Source organism: Nothobranchius furzeri, chromosome 5, assembly GCF_043380555.1.
Source record: "Nothobranchius furzeri strain GRZ-AD chromosome 5, NfurGRZ-RIMD1, whole genome shotgun sequence".
Classification (NCBI taxonomy): domain Eukaryota; kingdom Metazoa; phylum Chordata; class Actinopteri; order Cyprinodontiformes; family Nothobranchiidae; genus Nothobranchius; species Nothobranchius furzeri.
This window is the reverse complement of record NC_091745.1, coordinates 77427914-77447666: the sequence shown is the minus strand read 5'-3', so window position 1 is coordinate 77447666 and position 19753 is coordinate 77427914. Positions and strand designations below refer to the sequence as shown.

The 19753-nt window shown below is 45.4% G+C and overlaps 1 protein-coding gene and 1 long non-coding RNA gene across 2 annotated transcripts in view; one reads left to right on the top strand and one right to left on the bottom strand.

The window, feature by feature from the left end:
* Positions 1 to 534: 534 nt before the first annotated feature.
* LOC107379582 (CUGBP Elav-like family member 3) overlaps positions 535 to 19753 on the top strand; it is a 28401-nt gene continuing 9182 nt past the window's right edge. The window contains exons 1-5 of the mRNA XM_054741139.2: positions 535 to 683; positions 950 to 979; positions 1368 to 1585; positions 2896 to 2978; positions 18624 to 18672. Of these exons, the coding sequence (XP_054597114.1) occupies positions 1441 to 1585; positions 2896 to 2978; positions 18624 to 18672 (277 nt within the window). The 5' untranslated portion in view covers positions 535 to 683; positions 950 to 979; positions 1368 to 1440. The remainder of the gene's footprint in view (positions 684 to 949; positions 980 to 1367; positions 1586 to 2895; positions 2979 to 18623; positions 18673 to 19753) is intronic.
* Positions 2833 to 18773, bottom strand: LOC129163457 (uncharacterized). Its single transcript, XR_008563359.2, has 4 exons — positions 18545 to 18773; positions 16693 to 16785; positions 16432 to 16527; positions 2833 to 2969 (listed from the first exon to the last, which is right to left on the bottom strand). It is a non-coding gene; the product is annotated as an uncharacterized lncRNA (long non-coding RNA).

Here is a 19753-nt window from a genome sequence, read left to right as displayed (position 1 = left end):
GTAGCTATAAACAACACGAGTTAGCTTATAGGCTTAATAAAGAGTCGTCTGGGGACATTATAGCTTTTTTACGTGAACACAGTCAACACATTTGGTGACGGTCCCTTGAAGTGACGTCACAGCCTAGCAACCGTTTCGGTGATTGGAAGGGGGGAGGGGATGAGAGAGACACCGGCATCTATAGGACGTTCAAAGCCACACACCCGGTGGGCGCGCGACACACTGCAAGAAACCGAAAACACGCAGAGAGTAGTGAGTTTAAAACGCTCCCGTTTCACGGTGGAAACGGTACCGGGACGGCTGTAGCGACGAAGCAACGTATAGTAAGTTAAACGGCCAGGCAGCCCCCCATCGCGCTGTAATTTCAGTTAACGCTGGACTTGTGTGAAACGCAGAAACAAGCTAGTTCCGTTCACGTCAGATTTTTAAAAACTCAAAGAGTTCGGTGATATTTCAGTCCAGGTAAGCTGTCACCTGCTGCCCGGACCGGGAGAATCGGGAAGAACACAGCCGAGCCTGCACCGTACACCGAAGAGGAGGAGGAGGGAGAGCACGGCTGGCACAAAGAGAGGGGGCATCCAGAGAGAGAGAGAGGAGGCTGGACGGGACCGAGGCGGCAGCGCGGTGAGGACAACGACGGGGACCCGGAGCAGAGCATCCTTCCGTTCTGACCCACTTCACAGGTAAACGCAGAAATGCGTGATTTTCATAGTTGTGTGTGTGTGTGTGTGTGTGTGTGTGTGTGTGTGTGTGTGTGTGTGTGTGTGTGTGTGTGTATACATTGAGAGGGGATCGGACAAAGAGCAGCGGAGCCTCCTAACATCCATGTATGCTGTACCCTACAGCTGCCTAAACAAAGAAACAACCTCTCACCCCCCACCTACACACACACACACACACACACACACACACACACACTAACGCCGTTTCTCCTCTTTTTCATCTGCAGGGATCCTTAACGTCGTTTTCCCACTGAAAGGTAATTTCTTCTTATAGATCTGTTTTTATTTAATGTTAATTGGAGAAAAGTACCGTTATTGTATTTTGATTGGCTAATTAGCATTTGCATAATTGTTTCCCTGAAGCTCTGAAGCTCTTTGTCACCAGGCCAGGCAATAGATGATCAAAAATAATGCTTTTATGTTTATTTTATGAGACTCCGTTTACTGCTTTTCATTTTTAACGAAGCCAAAACCAAACATCTTTATCCTGCAATGAAGTGAATAGTAATAAAAAGCCCCGGAAGTCTAAAATGAGCTGGTGGTGTGATGTAAAGCTGTAAAATATAAAATACCAGAGTGAATGGGACCATGCTGATGAATGGCTTTAACTTTTCTCCCTTCATGTGTTTCCGGGTATGACCCAAGGACTTGTCCAGCAACAGCTGCTCCTCCCCAGGGAAACCTGGTCCTGATCCATTAGCTCCTCCACTTTGTCCCGATGAAGGAGGCAGACGCCATCAAGTTGTTTGTGGGGCAGATTCCTCGGAATCTGGAGGAAAAGGACCTCAAGCCCATTTTCGAGCAGTTTGGGAAGATCTATGAGCTAACTGTGATTAAGGACAAATACACTGGGATGCACAAAGGTAGGTTTTACCCAGCGTAAACAAAGACTAACAAAACGACAGCGTGAGAGAGACTCGAGGAGACAGATGGCTTGATACGGTTGTGGAGAGACAGACGTGTGACTGTCAGGTAGATCGATGGGTGGATTTTCTGCACCGACTGTCAGATGTAGCCATGGAAACTGTCACAGCACTTCCCTCCTTCATCTCCTGTTAGTGCTGCAGTGTGAGGCCGCGGAGACGGGCGAGAAAACACCGTTTGTGAACGTCGCCGCAACCTTAGCAGAAAGGTGGTAAAACTTACCTGATGCCTGTTTGAAATAATTATTGAGATTTGTAAAACACCTTAAAAAGTATAAAATAGGCCTTTTCAGTATATCGTTCTTTTAAAAACTTTAATTGCTAATAAGCAGAAGATAATACCCTCTCTCTGACACACACACACACACAGTGATGAGGGTTTATTTTTTGTGTTACGTGAACCAGATTAGACCATGCTCCAATCAGCGTAATGGACCTGTAAGCCCGGGTGACGCAAGGGAAAGAAACGGTTGTGTTGAGAATCCCCCACAGCTCCCCTTAAAGCAACGAGATGGGCTGTAGGATGTGTGTGTGTGTGTGCCGTGCACGTCCCAGCGTGCCTTATCATTCCATACAATATTTTAATCTACTGGTGTGATGTTGACTTACGACTTAATTCCTCAGATTTAAGGTCTGTGTGAATGAACTGATGTAATCTGCATCGGTCTGTGTGGGATGTCACAAGGGATACTAACCTGCTGCTAATCTTGTTGTCTTGGTGCTGGTGACAGGTGTAGTAAACGGCTCTGGCAGACAGCTCCACTACCCACCCCTCCCTCACACACTCAGACACAGGTACAGCCCATAGGAGAGCAGAGGGGGGTGTATTTGGAGTGACTGTGGGGCATGTGTAGTGGTTGGAATAGGGCAGGAAGCTGGCATGGCCACACACACACACACGCGCGTCTGTGGTGCTGTCATGTGTGTCGACTCGTGCCGTGGCGTTCTGAGTTGTGCCGTGCCGTGTGGAGTGTCTTTCTCTGCTCTTGAATATTCAAAGGTAGTTTCTCTTGAGTGCATGGAGATCTAGAGCTTTAACTGTTCAGTTTTAAGAAGAGAGAGGGAAGGCGGAGGGTTTTAGAGAAGGAGGCCATTAAAGAGATGATTAAATGGTTTATAATGGTGTGTGTGTGTGTGTGTGTGTTTGGAAAGGGGAAAAAACACAAAATGACCCAGTTACTGACCTTTTCTATCTTTACTCTTCCTCCTCGTCCTCTTCTTCTCTTTCTCTGCCTCCTTCTCTCCGACAGGATGTGCGTTCCTGACGTACTGCGCTCGAGAGTCGGCCCTGAAAGCCCAGAGCGCTCTCCACGAGCAGAAAACGCTACCGGGGGTACGTGCACAAAACAAACAGCCATAAACACAAACATCCCGAGGCACTACACACACACACACACACACACACACACACACATGCAACAATACACACAAAACACAGAATTATTCATATCGCAGCCTCCATCCCCCTCACCCACATGCAAATACAGCCGACCACCATGTGTACAAATACAAGCGTAGCCTCAAATCAGTGTGTGTGTGTGTGTGTGTGTGTGTGTGTGTGTGTGTGTGTGTGAGGGAGAGATCAGGGGCTCAGCTCCCATTAGTAACACTGTGACATAACTCAGCAGCCGCCAGGCATCTCGCTGCTAAGCACAAGCACTCGCTCTCACTGGAGACATATAGGCGGCTCCACGAGTATTATCATCTCCATTTCTCTGTCTTTCTCTGTCACTCCATCTCCCCGTCGTTTCCTCCGTTAGCCTCCGGTGATAGCTCCAGTCTAAAGAGCGTGTGTGTAATTAATGTGACCATTCCCCTTTGTCTCATCCCAAGCTCCCTCCGGTCTCCAGTGAGGGACTGTGAGCTGCTGTGAGGGGCAGGACACTGTTCACTAAGGAGGGGGCACCGCTGGAGACACGTGCGTCTCAGAGGCTGTACCTTCCTAGCTTTGTTATCGCTGACCTGGTTTCCACAGCAGGATTTAGAAGTTTCTACTTTGGAAGATTTCGTATTCCCACCCAGTGACACTCGGATCCGTGCACAGACGGAGTGATGTGAAAGTGCAGAAGCAGGAATGTTGTTTTCCTATTTAGCTTGTTTTTCTCAGCAGTTACAACAAATAGTGAGTCGCTCGCACCCCCGAAACTCACTTAATCTGATTTTATTTATGATTCCTTGCAACTGATCAGAGTTTCAGTTTCTGCACCTTCTTCATGAGCTGGAGTCCCGATAAGATCTGTGGGAGAAAATTGTTGAAGGAGAGTCTGAGGAAGGGGGGAAGGGAAGTGTTCTGACACTCACGAGCACAAATCCCCACGTAGGCATGCTTTTTCATGTAGGAATCCTGCTGCACACACACACACACACACACACACACACACACACACACACACTCGCCTATACGTGTTGATCATGACATTTATCCAATTAGGAGGCTGCTAAGAAGTCTAACCTCCCAGCGTTTAAACCAACCACCGTTTCACCGTCTGCTGGTTGTTCTGCTCACCACTGACCGTCCCACCGGTCTGCTTTTTTAGATGACAAACTGCATTTATTAATAAACCACAGTAAATATTTTCAAAACAAAGAATTTCCAGGAATGATTTCACTGAGTTTTTACTAAACAAGCAGCCTAAAGACAAGGGTGTGGCTGTCACTCAACAACTCTCTCTGAGCTTTCTCTTATTTATTTTGGTTGTTTTCTAATCTTCTGAGGTTGGATTGAACCTCTCCTGAACCTTTTTTGTCTAATTTGAGATGAAAGTTGTTAGAATAAAGAGCAAACAACTCAAGAAAATGATGAAAAGACCCTGTTTTAGTATCTTTGGCATCAGAAAGACCAGTAATTCTGTCGTTTACTTCAATTCTGGCATTTGTTCCCATTTTCAGGCATAACTGAACACAGTTAACCTGATGAACACATTTCTAAATCCTCTGTTTCGGTCCTGCTGTCCCCCGCCCTCCCTTTTCTCCGTCCTCCCTCCTCACTGCCGCCTCTTCCTCTCTTGATGGGATTTAGAAATGACTTAAGAAAATGTCTCGCTCTCTTTCACAGCTCCACTCATTGTTCTTTTCTTTCCCTTTTCAATCATTTTTCCATCCCTAAAGCCCGTTCCCCTCATTCTGCTGTAGCCCCCGCCCCCGTCCCATGTCCTGCTCCTCCCCTCATGTCTTCCAGTTCCCGTGCAACAGCAGGATGTTACTCCTCGCTAGCCCGACACACTCACGCCATCGTGTCCCTCGTCTTTTGCTCCTTTTGGTCTCTGACTGCACACTCGCACTTTCCGCTCAGATTCTCATTTCACAGCGATTCCTAGTCACCCGTCCTAGTCCTCCTTTCTGCCCCCCCCCCTCCCCCCATCTCATTTCCTTTTCTCTTGATTAGTTGACCCCTTTGACCGTTTCACTCCCCCGGTCTTCCCCCCTCTCCTCCCCTTGCGCTCATCTTCCCTCTCTGTTTGTTGAGCAGTGTGATGAGTTCACTGCAAACTCATTTTCATAGTCGTGTGTGTGTGTGTGTGTGTGTGTGTGTGTGTGTGTGGTGGTGTTAGTGGAATGCAGTTTGAATCTTGAGATTGCTTTATTTTGCAGAAAGCGCTGGACGATAAAGACCTCTGGGACTTTAATAGAAGCGTAGCTTCACTCGGATACGACACGTTTCCATGACCGGTGACGAGTGTTAGGACCTGCCAATCTCAGATGGGATTATATCTACTTCAGTTGTTCACACAAGTCGGTACAGCCTTAAACCGAGCAATGAAGCTTCTGGAAGTGTGCTACACCGCAAACGTCCTTGCTAGCTGCGGCGAGAGCAAATGACTGTCAGAGTGGAAAATGAGGAAAAGTAGAGAGGGACTGAGAGCCGGAGAGATGAACAGATGGCCTTTTCCGAGTGTCTTTTGTTTCATTTGGTCTCAGAGAGAGAGAAAGAGCTGCACGGTGTCAGTCTCTACTGTAGAAATCTAGCAGTGGACCAGAAACCAGAGCCATGCTGTCTGAGCGTTTAGCTGCACCTGAAACGTCATTTTCTCTGTCTGATCAGGGAGAAGACATAAAAACACCAGCTTGTCCTTGTCTTTCTGCTTTTTGCTTTTGTCACGACACTTCAGAAATATTTCATTATAGAAAAATACTCCTATAAACGTCTGCGTGCTGTGCTGAGTGATGTTTAATAAAGATGGAAAAGAACAGGTTTTATAGGTTTCAGAAACTCCAGAGCTATGATTTATTACCCGATCATGAACTTTTTAAGGTTGTCTCTTTTATGGAGATTGTTATTTTGTTATTGAAAGAGACTGTGGCAATAGGATGGCAGAGCATGTGCAGGGTCAAAGGTCAGGGCTGTGTGCTGGGGTTCGCTGTAGAGTGTTCCGTCCTGGAGGAACTTTTTTATATTCTTGTGTTTACAACATTAATCAGCAGTGAGCATATTTTGTATTATAAAGATGAAGTTCACCGAGAAGCTGGCTTTTGCTTATTATTTTTAAATTCTCTGTGTTTCTTCTACCCCTATTTCCTGCCTCTGATAGGAAGTAAACGAGGAAACGTTCGGATTACAAAAGACACTCAGATCTACGTCACACTTAACATTCATGGACTCGCCCATCTGGGCTCACGACGGGGATGGCTGTTGTTGGGTTAGCGTCCAGGAAACAGAGGCTAACCGTTAGCATTAGCTACTCCACCACACAGCAGAACTCCTCCAGGCTTGTGTTGTTTGTGGAGATAAGACATCAACGTAGCAGAGCAGACAGAGTCGGCGGTAGAGTCGTGTTGTTGTTAGCCAATCAGGAGAGATATCTGAATATCATGAATAATGATGAGTGAAACTGCTAATCCTGCCGTTTTCCACATCTCCACTCCTCTGGCCTACTTCTACCTCCTGAAACAGGAGCGCCGGAGCTTTTTTTCCATAGAGAGAGACTCACAAGGCATTAATCTGTACTAGAGACCACTTGGATGTGCTGAGTAAATGAGAGCTTCAACAGTAGTGTCCACTCCTCTAACTCCCTTCTCGTGGTCAGAAACGAACGCGCAGACATTAATCATTCATTGAATCTTTCCTCATCTTTTTATTCACCTGTTTCTTTCCTCCTCCGTCCTGGTTAGATTTTAATTTCCATTCTTTATCTATCACTCTATCGCTCTCCTGCATGCTGCGGCCTTATTTCCCTTCATATCTCTCCTCTTATCTGTTCTTTTGTTCTTTGCTGTGACTCTCTCTCTCTCTCTCTCTCTCTCTCTCTCTCTCTCTCTCTCTCTCTCTCTCTCTCTCTCTCTCTCTCTCTCTCTCTCTCTCTTTGTGTTTATCGCTCTCTTCATCTTTGTGTCACTTCTAACACAACTGTTTGTACACACACACATGCATGCATGTACATGGTTGTAAGATGATCATACACACACACACACACACGCACATCTGTTTGGTCACGACGGCATCCACAGATCTCTGTAGATGAAATTAAAGTGTGATAAGCAGCTTACCAGGTGTGTGTTGTCCTGCTTCACACACACACACACACACACACACACACACACACACACACACACACACACACACACACACACACACACACTGGAGCGGATAAATTATTAAAAGGCAGAAGTGCCACAAGATGAGTAGTTAACCATAAGTGATACAGCAGAAGATCAATACGCGTATTAAAAAATAATAACAGTTAGTAGGTTTTATATTGATTACATTCAAATGGCTGATGGCGCTCTGGAGCCGATGGATTTAAATGGTGTACTTTGATGGTTACAGCGGTAAACATGATGGGAGCTGTTTTATTGTGTCCTCTTCAATGGAGGACGAGTGAGTTTATTTATGTCCCTGGCTGAGGAGGCGCAGGAGCTGCAGCTCCGTGGCCGTGCTGTTGTTGCTTCCTGTGCGGTTCTTAAGGCTAGAAACAGAAATGATGACTGTAAATATATTATTGGATTTGTGTTTGAATAAATAATTTATTCCTGTAGCGTTGTGACTCTGGAAGACGAGCTATTATCGTCCTGTACGTGCGTTTGATGTGTATCAGACCCACTTAGCGCCCGCGTGTGTTTCCATGTGGAATCTAAGAAGCCTGCCAGACAACCTCCCTGTGGGGAACAGCTATGATGAGCAATTATCCACTAGAGCGCCTATGTAGGGTAATCGTGCATATTTATGTGGTCAGCAGCACTGTTTACGATTCCCCCTCACTGCTTACTGCTGCATTTTCCATTTAAAACAGATCCTGTTTTCTTGTTCTCACCGTCCCTTCCTCCTCTACCGCTATCTCTCCCCTCCTGATAGGGTCTGTGATGTGTGTGCCCCCCCCCCATCCCTCGGGCTGTTTCTCTATTTTTATCCTCACTGTGTGTGGGACTGGAAGGGAGTAAAGGGACAGGTGTAGATCTGACTGTTTGTGTGCAAGAAGAAGACCATGTAACACACACACACACGCGCGCACAGGGGCTTTCCTATTGGTCACTTTCACAGTCATGTTTGTCTGGAAACATGATTTGCTGTTAGTGTAAATTTTCACCAGTGCTTCTGAGCTTCTGAGCTCTGAGTCCACATCACACACCATCTGTTTTACACATGCAGCCAGCTTCTGCAGGCTCTACTCCTCACATTCATAGAAATAAAACCGTGTGGAGGATCTTATCTGGTTTATGATTGGCTGTTCAGTTTTTCTATCTGGGTATTTCTGACCCACACTTGCCATGAACTTGGAACTAAAGTGTGTCAACTTAAATCCACAAATATAAAATAATGACCTCATATGACCTTTAACATGCGGTTGCTTAAGTAAAGCTTGCAGCCCAGACACCTCATCCCATGTGATATTAATGCGCCTGCACTGAGGTGGACGTATAGGAAGAGGTTGAATGAATCTGTGAATTTGTGTGAATGGAAGGGGGTTTAGGAAACATGGAGGGGTGTCTGGAAGCAGTTTGGCATGAATAGGGATGTGCAGACAAGGAGAGGGTAGGGTGAGACGGGGGCGGAGTAGAGGGGACCGGGTCGGAGGGAAGGAGGAAACGAGACAAAAGTTCTGTGTAATGAGCATGGAGGAAGGGACGAGCGAGGGGAGTGTAGAAGAAAGGTCTTTCTCTGGGCGCTGGAGGGGTGGGAGGGAGTCAGGGCGCACTTCTGTCAGTTTAAAGAGAGACATCTGTCAAATAGGGGCCACTAGTGTGTGTGTGTGTGTGTGTGTGTGTGTGTGTGTGTGGTTAGTTGCAGAAGAGTGTATGACAGGATTTTACTTGCACCTGGGGTATGACCTTCGTTTGAAGGTCCCATCTCTAAACAAACAAACTTCATCCTGCCGACTAATCTCTCTCTCTCTCTCTCTCTCTCTCTCTCTCTCTCTCTCTCTCTCTCTCTCTCTCTCTCTCTCTCTCTCTCTCTCTCTCTCTCTCTCTCTCTCTCTCTCTCTCTCTCTCTCTCTCTCTCTCTCTCTCTCTCTCTCTCTCTCTCTCTCTCTCTCTCTCTCTCTCTCTCTCTCTCTCTCTCTCTCTCTCTCTCTCTCTCTCTCTCTCTCTCTCTCTCTCTCTCTCTCTCTCTCTCTCTCTCTCTATATAATATATATATATGATATATAAATATGTGTATATATGTGTATATATACATACATACATATATATATATATATATATATATACATACACATATCACATATAAACATCAGTGAACCACTGTTTCAAAATTCATAATTGTGCCTCCCTATTTAACAGAAAGTATTTTAATGTAAACTGGAACAAACTAGATAATAAATAGCTCTTGCATGAATAAATAAAGTAATTACAGTTAGTTACAGTTTTTGTCGATTGCTAAAACACGTTTTTCAAAACTGCACACACAAAACCCTGCCATCACATATCGTAACATGTTCCCAAAATGGAACACGTGTTTTCATTTGGTAAACACAGCCACATTTTCACATGACACACACACACACACCATTCATTGCTTAAACACAAGTAGCCTTTGGGTGAACACTACCAAGCATGGAAAGAGCCCTGAAGAGCAAAACTGAAAACACAATTGTCTAAATGGAACCCAATGAATTACACACTGAATGTATGACAGTGCCCACTTTTCTCTGAGACAAACATTAGACATCACACACATTTTGAGACAAAAATTGTATTTTTAAAGTCCCCCACACGCACACACACACACACACACACACAAATTTTGAGACAAAACATTTTATTTTTACAGTTAACCCCCCACCCCCTCTCCCATTCAAGCATAATCATGGGGCATCATGCCTCCGGTCTCTGTCTGGCCAGAGGGCCTCATCAACATCACAGGCGATGTCCTCCTGGTCCAAATAGCGCTGGACGTACCGCCTCGAGTGCCTCATGAAGCCCTGACAGGTCTCAAAGGCCACATCTCTACAAGCCTCCTCCATGGCTTGAAGCAGTGGGACCGGGCTCTGTGGATTCCTTTCGTACACCTTCCACCTCCAGGCTGATAAAAACTCCTCAGTGGGATTGAGGAAGGGGGAATAAGGTGGAAGGTATAAAATGGAAAACCGTGGGTGGTCCTGAAACCACTCATACACCTGGGCAGCCTTGTGGAAACTTACTTTTATGCTGCAATCTCTGATTGCAAATTGCTCGCCAGACCTGAAAGTTTAGAGATTTGAATATTTGAGTGTTGTTGATTGAAGCTTTCAGAATTTATGTGAGAAGTGTGTGTAAACCTGAAAATTGTGTGCTGTGTTCTGACAGCAAGGTAATGTGAAATTGACATCAGAGTATAAAGGAGGAAAATCAGAGTTCTAATACGATAAGGAAATCTTAAGTAGTGATAAAGTGAGTCAAGCGATTGGGAACAGAAGTAGAGGTTGTAAAAATTGTGCCTCACTTTTGCTTTTTGAGTTTTAGCAATCGAAGAAAACTGTAAAATCATCCTCCTTTATCAGGGCCTGAATTACCTGATTCTCACTTGGACATTAGGTAAGATGTAGAAATCCTCAGATTAGCAACAAACTTTGATTAATATAAAATGAAAACAAAAATATAGGCTAAAATATTAAAAATGGTATTCCACCATTCCACTTACAGTTGCCTTGTTTTATTCTTCAAAATCTACACATTTAATTTTGGTCGTTCCAGAATTACCCGGGCTTTAGTCGTAGGCTTAATGATGTGACTGGGATTATTTTACCCGTGGTTCCCCTCTGACCACTGTGATGACAGCTGAGGTGTTTGAGCTCATTCTGCGTTCACGTTCTATCAGAATCAGCGCCATCACAGACAGACATGTCCACTCTGGTCTGATCTCTTCAAACACATCGTTGAGTCATCGTTGCAAAGCGAAGCTGTACTGCTGTTTTCTTCTACAGGTGCTGGCCAGTAAATTAGAATATCATCAAAAGGTTGAAAATATTTCAGTAATTCCATTCAAAACGTGAAACTTGTACATTATATTCATGCAATGCACACAGACCAATGTATTTCCAATGTTCATTACATTTAAATTTGATATTCATAAGTGACAACTAATGAAAACTCCAAATTTGGTATCTCAAAAAATTAGAATATTCTGAAAAGGCTGAATATAGAAGACACCTGCTGCCACTCTAATCAGCTGATTTACTCAAAACACCTGCAAAGGCCTTTAAAAGGTCCCTCAGTCTTGTTTTGAAGGCACCACAATCATGGGGAAGACTTCTGACTTAACAGCTGTCCAAAAGACAATCATTGACACCTTGCACAAGGAGGGCAAGACACAAAAGGTGATTGCTAAAGAAGCTGGCTGTTCGCAGAGCTCTGTGTCCAAGCACATTAACAGACAGGCGAAGGGACGGAAAAAATGTGGTAGAAAAAAGTGTACAAGCTCTAGGGATAACCGCACCCTGCAGAGAAGTGTGACGACAAACCCATTCAAAAATGTGGGGGAGATCCACAAAGAGTGGACTGCAGCTGGAGTCAGCGCTTCAAGAACCACCACGAGGAGACTCATGAAAGACATGGGATTCAGGTGTCGCATTCCGTGTGTCAAGCCACTCTTGAACAAGAAACAGTGCAAGAAGCGTCTCGCCTGGGCCAAGGACAAAAAGGACTGGACTGATGCTGAGTGGTCCAAAGTTATGTTTTCTGATGAAAGCAAGTTCTGCATTTCCTTTGGAAATCAAGGACCCAGAGTCTGGAGGAAGAGCGGAGAAGCACAGAATCCACGTTGCATGAGGTCCAGTGTAAAGTTTCCACCGTCAGTGATGGTGTGGGGTGCCATGTCATCTGCCGGTGTTGGCCCACTCTGTTTCCTGAGGTCCAGGGTCAATGCAGCCGTCTACCAGGAAGTTTTAGAGCACTTCATGCTTCCTGCTGCTGACCAACTTTATGGGGATGCAGACTTCACCTTTCAACAGGACTTGGCACCTGCACACAGTGCCAAAACCACCAGCACCTGGTTCAAGGACCATGGTATCCCTGTCCTTGATTGGCCAGCAAACTCGCCTGACCTTAACCCCATAGAAAATCTATGGGGTATTGTGAAGCGGAGGATGCAATACGCTAGACCCAACAATGCAGAGGAGCTGAAGACGACTATCAGAGCAACCTGGGCTCTCATAACACCTGAGCAGTGCCACAGACTGATCGAGTCCATGCCACGCCGCATTACTGCAGTTATTGAGGCAAAAGGAGCCCCGACTAAGTATTGAGTGCTATACATGCACATTCTTTTCATGTTCATTCTTTTCAGTTGGCCAACATTAGAGAAACAAACATTTTTTCATTGGCCTTTAGAATATTCTAATTTTCTGAGATACCAGATTTGATGTTTTCATTGGTTGTCACCTATAAATATCAAAATTAAACGTAATAAACATCGGAAATACATTGGTCTGTGTGCATTGCATGAATATAATGTACAAGTTTCACGTTTTGAATGGAATTACTGAAATATTTTCAACCTTTTGATGATATTCTAATTTACTGGCCAGCACCTGTAATTATGTCCTCATACTATATGTATGGGTGTACTTACTCAGCTCAGATTGGGCCCAAAATCTCCTTTTTGGGGAAGCGGCAGTTGGCGGGATTCGGCTAATTACTGGAACGGCTTGGACTAATTTGTGAAATGTTCTTCAAACCAGCATAACCGGTTCAAACTCCATCCAGTTGGCGAAAGACTCACATGTAAAAAAACACTAAACTACAATCTAACAGTCAAGCTACTAGAAGTAAATAACTAATGCTAGAAGCTTTGCTGAGATTCTGACACAGTGCTAACGCTAACTGCAGCACAACCCACTAGCGGCCAATCCGAGCCCCGACTGCTACAAGGCTGGTTGAGACCGCAGTGCTTTTATAGCCCACAGCCACAGAGCTGCTACGTAGTACTGTTCTTGGATACGTAGCATCGTTCTGGTTAGCCACTGGCTAAAACCCACTCAAAACAAACCTGTTCTATACTTTTGAGCTGAAGAGGGCGCTAGACTGACGTTTTTAGACAGGATTTAGAGTTTTCAAAGAAAATGCATCAAAATGCTAAAATAATATCTACACATGTCTACAACACTATTAGGCCCTGTCCACACGTAGCCGGGGATCTGCCAAAACATAGATATTTTTCTACGTGTTGGCCTGTCATCCACACGAAAACGGATCTTTTTAAAAACTCCGGCCAAAGTGAAGATCTGCGTTTTCTCCGTTTTGGGTGTCTGCGTGTGGACAGACAAAACCGGAGTTTTAAGGTCCGCAACGTCACTTTTCGCGATAAAAAAAATGCTGACATCACGTGTGTGACCTGTGTTTACACTAGCCGACAGCATGGATGCCCTCAGAGCTGCGCTCGCTTTATCAATTGTCCAAGCGCTTTTTGCTCGTTTGTTTTTGCAAGAGGAATTACTGCTCCTTGCGGAAGACCACAGACGAAGGACGAGGTTAAAAACGGGGGAAGTACTGCCGCCTACAGGTCTGGCATGTCCTTAACAACGTATTTATCCGGGTACGTGTGGACAGAGTTTTTTTTTTAAATGAGGTGGTGTGGATGCAAGTTTTTGGAGGGGCGGATATTCGTTTTCAAAAAACCCGGCTACGTGTGGACTAGGCCTTAGACACTCATTTGTACTAGTTATCAGCTAAAAAAAAGTTGATTTTGATGTGACTTGCTCTTTAAAAGTAATGCCTAGTACCATAAGATAGTAGTCTAAAGGATCTGAGCTTTCATAAATGCGTCACGGGCTGAGTGTAAACTCTGAATACGAGGTTTCTGCAGTCATGAATTAGTGTGGCTTTGAGCAGGCTTTTTAATTCACAAGCTCATTTCCCAAAGGACTTACCCTCCCAAAAATAGAAAAAAGTCCGAGTGCATGGGTCTAGCAGCTATCCACTATAGTGCTGCTGGATTACGCTGAACTAAATCCAAAGGATCAAATTTCAGTGAGTGCTCTACTGCTGCATGCTGAATTTTCTCGTTACACGTTGGACAAAAAGACACAAATGCTACAGTTCAACAGGGCGGTTACTCTGGCTTCGTCCAAAGCTGGGTATTATTATTATTATCAATATGAAAGTGGATGGGTCAACGTAAAAGAAATGTTAATTCATGCTCCATCAGAGAGGCCGATGAAGGGTTAACAGCCCGATAACGGAGGGAGGGCAGACTCCTCAGGTGTGAAGAATGAAACGAGAGTGACAGAGCAGCGAGGGATGAGTGTAGGGGGATGGGCCATGCATGAGCTTTTATTATGGTTGCAGGCCGGTGTTGCTAAGCAACGAGGCTGAGCAAGATGCCAGGTTGCTAGGGAACCTCAGGGATGCAATGCCTAGTGTGGCGGTACAGGGAAACGATAAGCACAGGGGCGGAGCTGCAACGCTGGTCCACCTTTTCACTCGCTCTCTGTTTCTCACAGTTCAGCGTCGTCGTCCAGCTGCGGCACATTCCCAAAAACACACCAATAGGATTTAGCACAGGATAAAGTGTTTCCTTCAGTTTCCAGCGAGATAAAAACGGTCCACCGTTGAAGCGTGACGAGCTGCACGAGTTTAGTTCCAGTCACGTTTGCTCGTGTGTAAAATACACTCATTTGGAACACTGATGTTGAGCTTGAATGTGTGTGTGTGTGTGTGCGTTGCACGTGTGAAAGAAACAAACGGGCCACAAAAGCTAGCAGACCTGTGATGTCGTCGTCGTCCGGCGCTGTGGTTGGATTATGGAGCTGAGAGGGGATCGAGAGAGGCAGAGGCAGAAATAAGGCTACGTCGTGGAGAAGGGATAAAAATAGTTTTCAATCCTTGAGCACTTTGGATAATGGACTTTTGAAATTGTGAGGGAAACTGAAAGGGAAGGGCGAATGCAAAGGTTGCCTACTTATGTGACCTGCATTCAGGTTGTTTCTGTCGCAGAAAGCTTCCCTTTAGTGTTTTTGGCAAAAAGAGAGAACAAGATGAACGACCAGAAGTTCTGCACATGTGTCCGTACACGTAATGCTCCTGTCCCTCACATCATGGTGTGTTGGTTCGGTCCACTGGTTTTGAGTGGGAGGGGGAGGCGGAAAATAACATTTGATTGGATAATCCAAGGATTTAATATCCTCTAATCCTGGTACAATCCTCTCTGCGTTACTGCAGGGAGCAAGATTAACTGTAAGTGTGTAGTATGTGTTTGTTTCTGTGTGACCAGAAGGACAGAGGGAGAGGGGAATAACTGCACGACAGTGTGTGTGTGTGTGTGTGTGTGTGTGTGTGTGTGTGTGTGTGTGTGTGTGTGTGTGTGTGTGTGTGTGTGTGTGTGTGTGTGTGTGTGTGCAGAGAGGAGTGTCATGTACTGTGTGTATTTTTGGCGTCCCCACAGCATGCAAATGAAGCTCTGTTTGCATTCATGATTCAACCGTGCATGCATGAGTGCACGTGGCTCTGCCGAGTGAGTGTGCTCACGCTCCCATCATATATCACATACATGCCCTCGTGCATCGCCTCACATACCAATTCACTTTCATGTGAAAGGCAAAAACTCGGCGAGGGCTTCTTAGTATTCTGCAGCACGGATCAGAGCGAGCTGCAGTCTGACGCCCTCTCCTACATGCTCGTTTGCAGATGGTTACTGTTAATTAAGCCTTAATTGGAACGTGAGTAATTAGAGGATAATTTGACATGAAAGGAGTGTGTGGCTGTTCTCGTGTGTTGGATTAAAATAAAAGACGGACTGATGTGCCAGTAACTGGATGCTCTGCGTTTTTCTCACAGAATTAAGTAAAATTTAAATGACAAAAATATAGATTCTGTTCCTCCACCCTCTCTCTCCTACACACTTCCTCCTCGGGCCTCTGCCCCAGCTCTTCGTTATTACCAGAAGAATCGAGGACCTTTATTTGTCATTGTACTGGCGTCCCAGTACAACGAAATTACAGTTTCAGAACCACCCGTCCAAGATTTGACTTAACCACAACAAGACAAGACAGAACACAACAGTCAGGCTGATCTATGGGCACGCGCGCACCTCGCACTCCCTCCTGCTCTGCTCACTTACTTCTTCTCAGGCAATATGTTGTTGTTCCAAACTCCCATAGAAAGTGTGTGTGTGTGTGTGTGTGTGTGTGTGTGTGTGTGTGTGTGTGTGTGTGTGTGTGTGTGTGTGTGGTGGGGGTGAAAGAGCGTACCAAGCCACTAGCTAACCATTCTCCAGCACTAATTCTTTGTTTACCCTCAGAGCACAGCAAGCACCCTTGGCAAGTAGCATCTTTGTTTACCTACCCAGTGTGCCGTCATATGATTGCCATGACAACGAGCTGGTTGCCATGCCAATTTTCCGATGCCATTGTGTTGCAGCAGAGCGTTCTTCTCACCTGCTGCTTCTCTTTTTTTCCTTTGGTTCTCTCTGCCTCGCTGATGTAGAAACTCATCAGATTATCACACACACTCAAATGGATTCACAAACCTCACTGTACACACACACACACACACACACACACACACACACACACACACACACACACACACACAGACACACCAGGATGAGTTTGGATAGGAGGAATGAAAGTGGTGATGGATGAATGCAAGGTTAGGGAAAAGGTTAGTGGACACAAATCCGGCAACAATCAACCTACCCAACAACAGAATCCCAAATCAATGGACAAGACGGGACTGATCAATGTCTCCGTAGAGCAGGATGGATGGTAGCATGGATAGACGGCCAAAACCTTAGGAGGAGGTCAAGGTTACGTTAAAAAATGCAGATGTGTGTGTGCACGCGTGTGTGTGTATGTGTGTGTGCGTGTATGTGTATGTGGGTGTGTGTGTGTGTGTGTGTGTGTGCACGCATGTGTGTGTGTGTGTCTGTGCGCACGCGTGTGTGTTTGTGGGTGTTTGTGTGTGTGTGTGTGCGTGCGTGCGTGTGTGTGTGTGTGTGTGTGTGTGTGTGTGCGTGCGTGTGTGTGCGTGCGTGTGTGTGTGTGTGTGCGTGTATGTGGGTGTGTGTGTGTGTGTGTGTGTGTGTGTGTGTGTGTGTGTGTCTGTGCGCACGCGTGTGTGTTTGTGGGTGTTTGTGTGTGTGTGTGCGTGCACGTGTGTGTGTGTGTGTGTGTGTGTGTGTGTGTGTGTGTGTGTGTGATGGCTCTGCCTCAGATCGATAGGTTTGTGGTGACAGCTAAGAGCTGATTAATCAGATGCATGGATCTGCCCTCTCTTCTATTACCAGCTTCATTACGCTGCCTTAACACCCCACTGGGACCTTTATCCATTCCTCCCCTCCTCACCCCTCCTCGCCCCTCCTTCACCTCCTTTCTGTAGCCTCTTGTCCCTTTTTGGTTTTCTTTCCCTCTCAGTCATTCCCAAACTGTCACGTTTACACTGTAACATTTTGGAAAAAGTCACATTTTTCTACTCAGACTTGAGTTTTGTTCATCTGTATACCTCATGTGTTCTCTCTCCTTCCTCCACTCCTCTTCTGGGTCAGACCATTTTCACCTCCATCACTCTGCAGCCCTTCTCCTCCTCTCTCTACCCCCTGGCACCAACACTCCCTCGCCTCAGTGGAATGACTAAGCACCGAGCGTGCAGCATGTCTCTGTACTTGTATCTGTGTGAGAACTATACTGAGTGTATTAAAGGAGGGCACATTCCAAATGTGAGTTGGCAGCGATGCGTTCTTGGCAGTGACGGTGCTCTATAGTCATAAAGTGTTTCAGGTAGAGCAAGTCGCGCCCCGTCTGCCCTCCTCTATCCCTGCTTCAGAATCGTCTCTCAGGGGCAGCTCTGCTTTCATCCCTCTGCTCTCGGCCTCTCTCGGTCTCACTTTTCATGTAATACGTCTTTTTCCAGAGTTTCCATTTACTCCCAAGGTTCCTCTTGGCCTTCCACCTGCTCTTTCAGCCGGTCGGAGTCATCCGTGGTCCCTGAGGCTTCTCCTGACTTGCTTTCTTCATGCTTTTTATTTTCAGTCAGCTGTGTCTGTTCCCTTTACACTCATCATTACCCCCCCCCCCCCCACACACACACACACACACACACTTCTCCTCTCCTGTGTGTCTCAGCCCTTCTCTCTTCCCTCATCTAATCCTCACTTCTGTAATCCAGATCAGCTGACCTGAATTCTTAATCTTGCCACTTCACAATCCCTGGTGTGTGTGTGTGTGTGTGTGTGTGTGTGTGTGTGTGTGTGTGTGTGTGTGTGTGTGTGTGTGTGTGTGTGTGTGTGTGTGTGTGTGTGTGTGTGTGTGTGTGTGTGTGTGTGTGTGGAGGGAATCAAAGGTACTATTAAGAGTCTGAGATGAACACAAGACCTTTTGTTTGACTTTTAAATTAATTGAAATATTTATTCTAACACATGTTTAGCTTTAATCTGTGAACCTGTGACTTTTACATTAGAGTCAGTACTTTCTACACACACCTGTTTGTCCGTGCACATGAATCATCTGCCCTCCTGCTTATGAATAAACCCTTTCTTAGAAAACCGCTTACCCAAATCAGGAGTGCTTACGGAAGGTGGCGTGAGATAGAAAGCCTTTTCCGCGCTGACTGCCTCTGTTCTGTTGTTCAGATGAATCGGCCGATCCAGGTGAAGCCAGCTGACAGCGAGGGCCGCGGAGGTGAGTCACACAAAAACTCTCTCCCCTTTCCTCGAACCTTTAGCCAGAACAACATGGCCGAAGGGTTGCACACGCCTCCGCCCACAGACCGGAGTCAGCCATGCTGGTAGTTGGCCGGCAGATGCTTGCTGTTACTAAATACCCCCTAGTTAAGGTCACACGGTCACGCCAGCGACTGTACTGCCCCCTGGTGGACAAAGTTACAGCTATTTCTACAACCCCCAACCCAGAGCAGCGTTCAAGAAAGTTTGATTGAGTTTTAGCTTTTTAGTCATAATTTATTTTTATTTTAGTCGACTAGAATAAATGTATAATTTTCAACATCTGTAAAGGAAATGTTAACTACACCCACCTGAAACTGTACAGAATACGAACAATTCACATGTCACACTTTGGATCAATAAAACTATATTTATCAATAATTATTGGAAAATACCAAAATGACCACAGACCGTTTGAAATTATGTCTCAGTATTAATAAAGTAAACAAATCTGTATAATGCGCAGTAATATTTGTAAACATGACAGGAAATGACATCACACCATCAAAACATTGAAAGGTGTTAATAATGCAAGGAGGTAAACTAACAGTAGGAATTGTTTTCAGGTGTGTTTATTAGAGTTTTAGCTGCACTAGTTCACCAAGATGGGCTGTCTGAATGTTTTTCTCACAAAGCACCGCTAGAACACCGAACGCTGATTACATCGGCCGAAGCACTCTCACTCACTCACTCACTCACTCACTCACTCACTCACTCACTCGCTCGCTCGCTCAGCCTTTATTTATAGAGCACCTTACAGGCATGAGCACGCCACCAAGGTGCTGTACAACAATAGAATAAAACAATAAAACATGTAGCGCCACAGACATAATTAAAACCACAAATGTGAATTACAAAATATGAAACATTAAAGAGCAAGTCACCCCAAAATCAACTATTTTTTCTGATAAACTATATAAATGTGTGTCTAATCGTGCTGCAGACACGTGTAGTCAATAGTTTTGCACTTTAGTGCATTTTAGTTAAAATTAAAATTTCTGCCTAAAGCTGTCAGTGTTGTGCCGTTGTCAGGTAAAAAC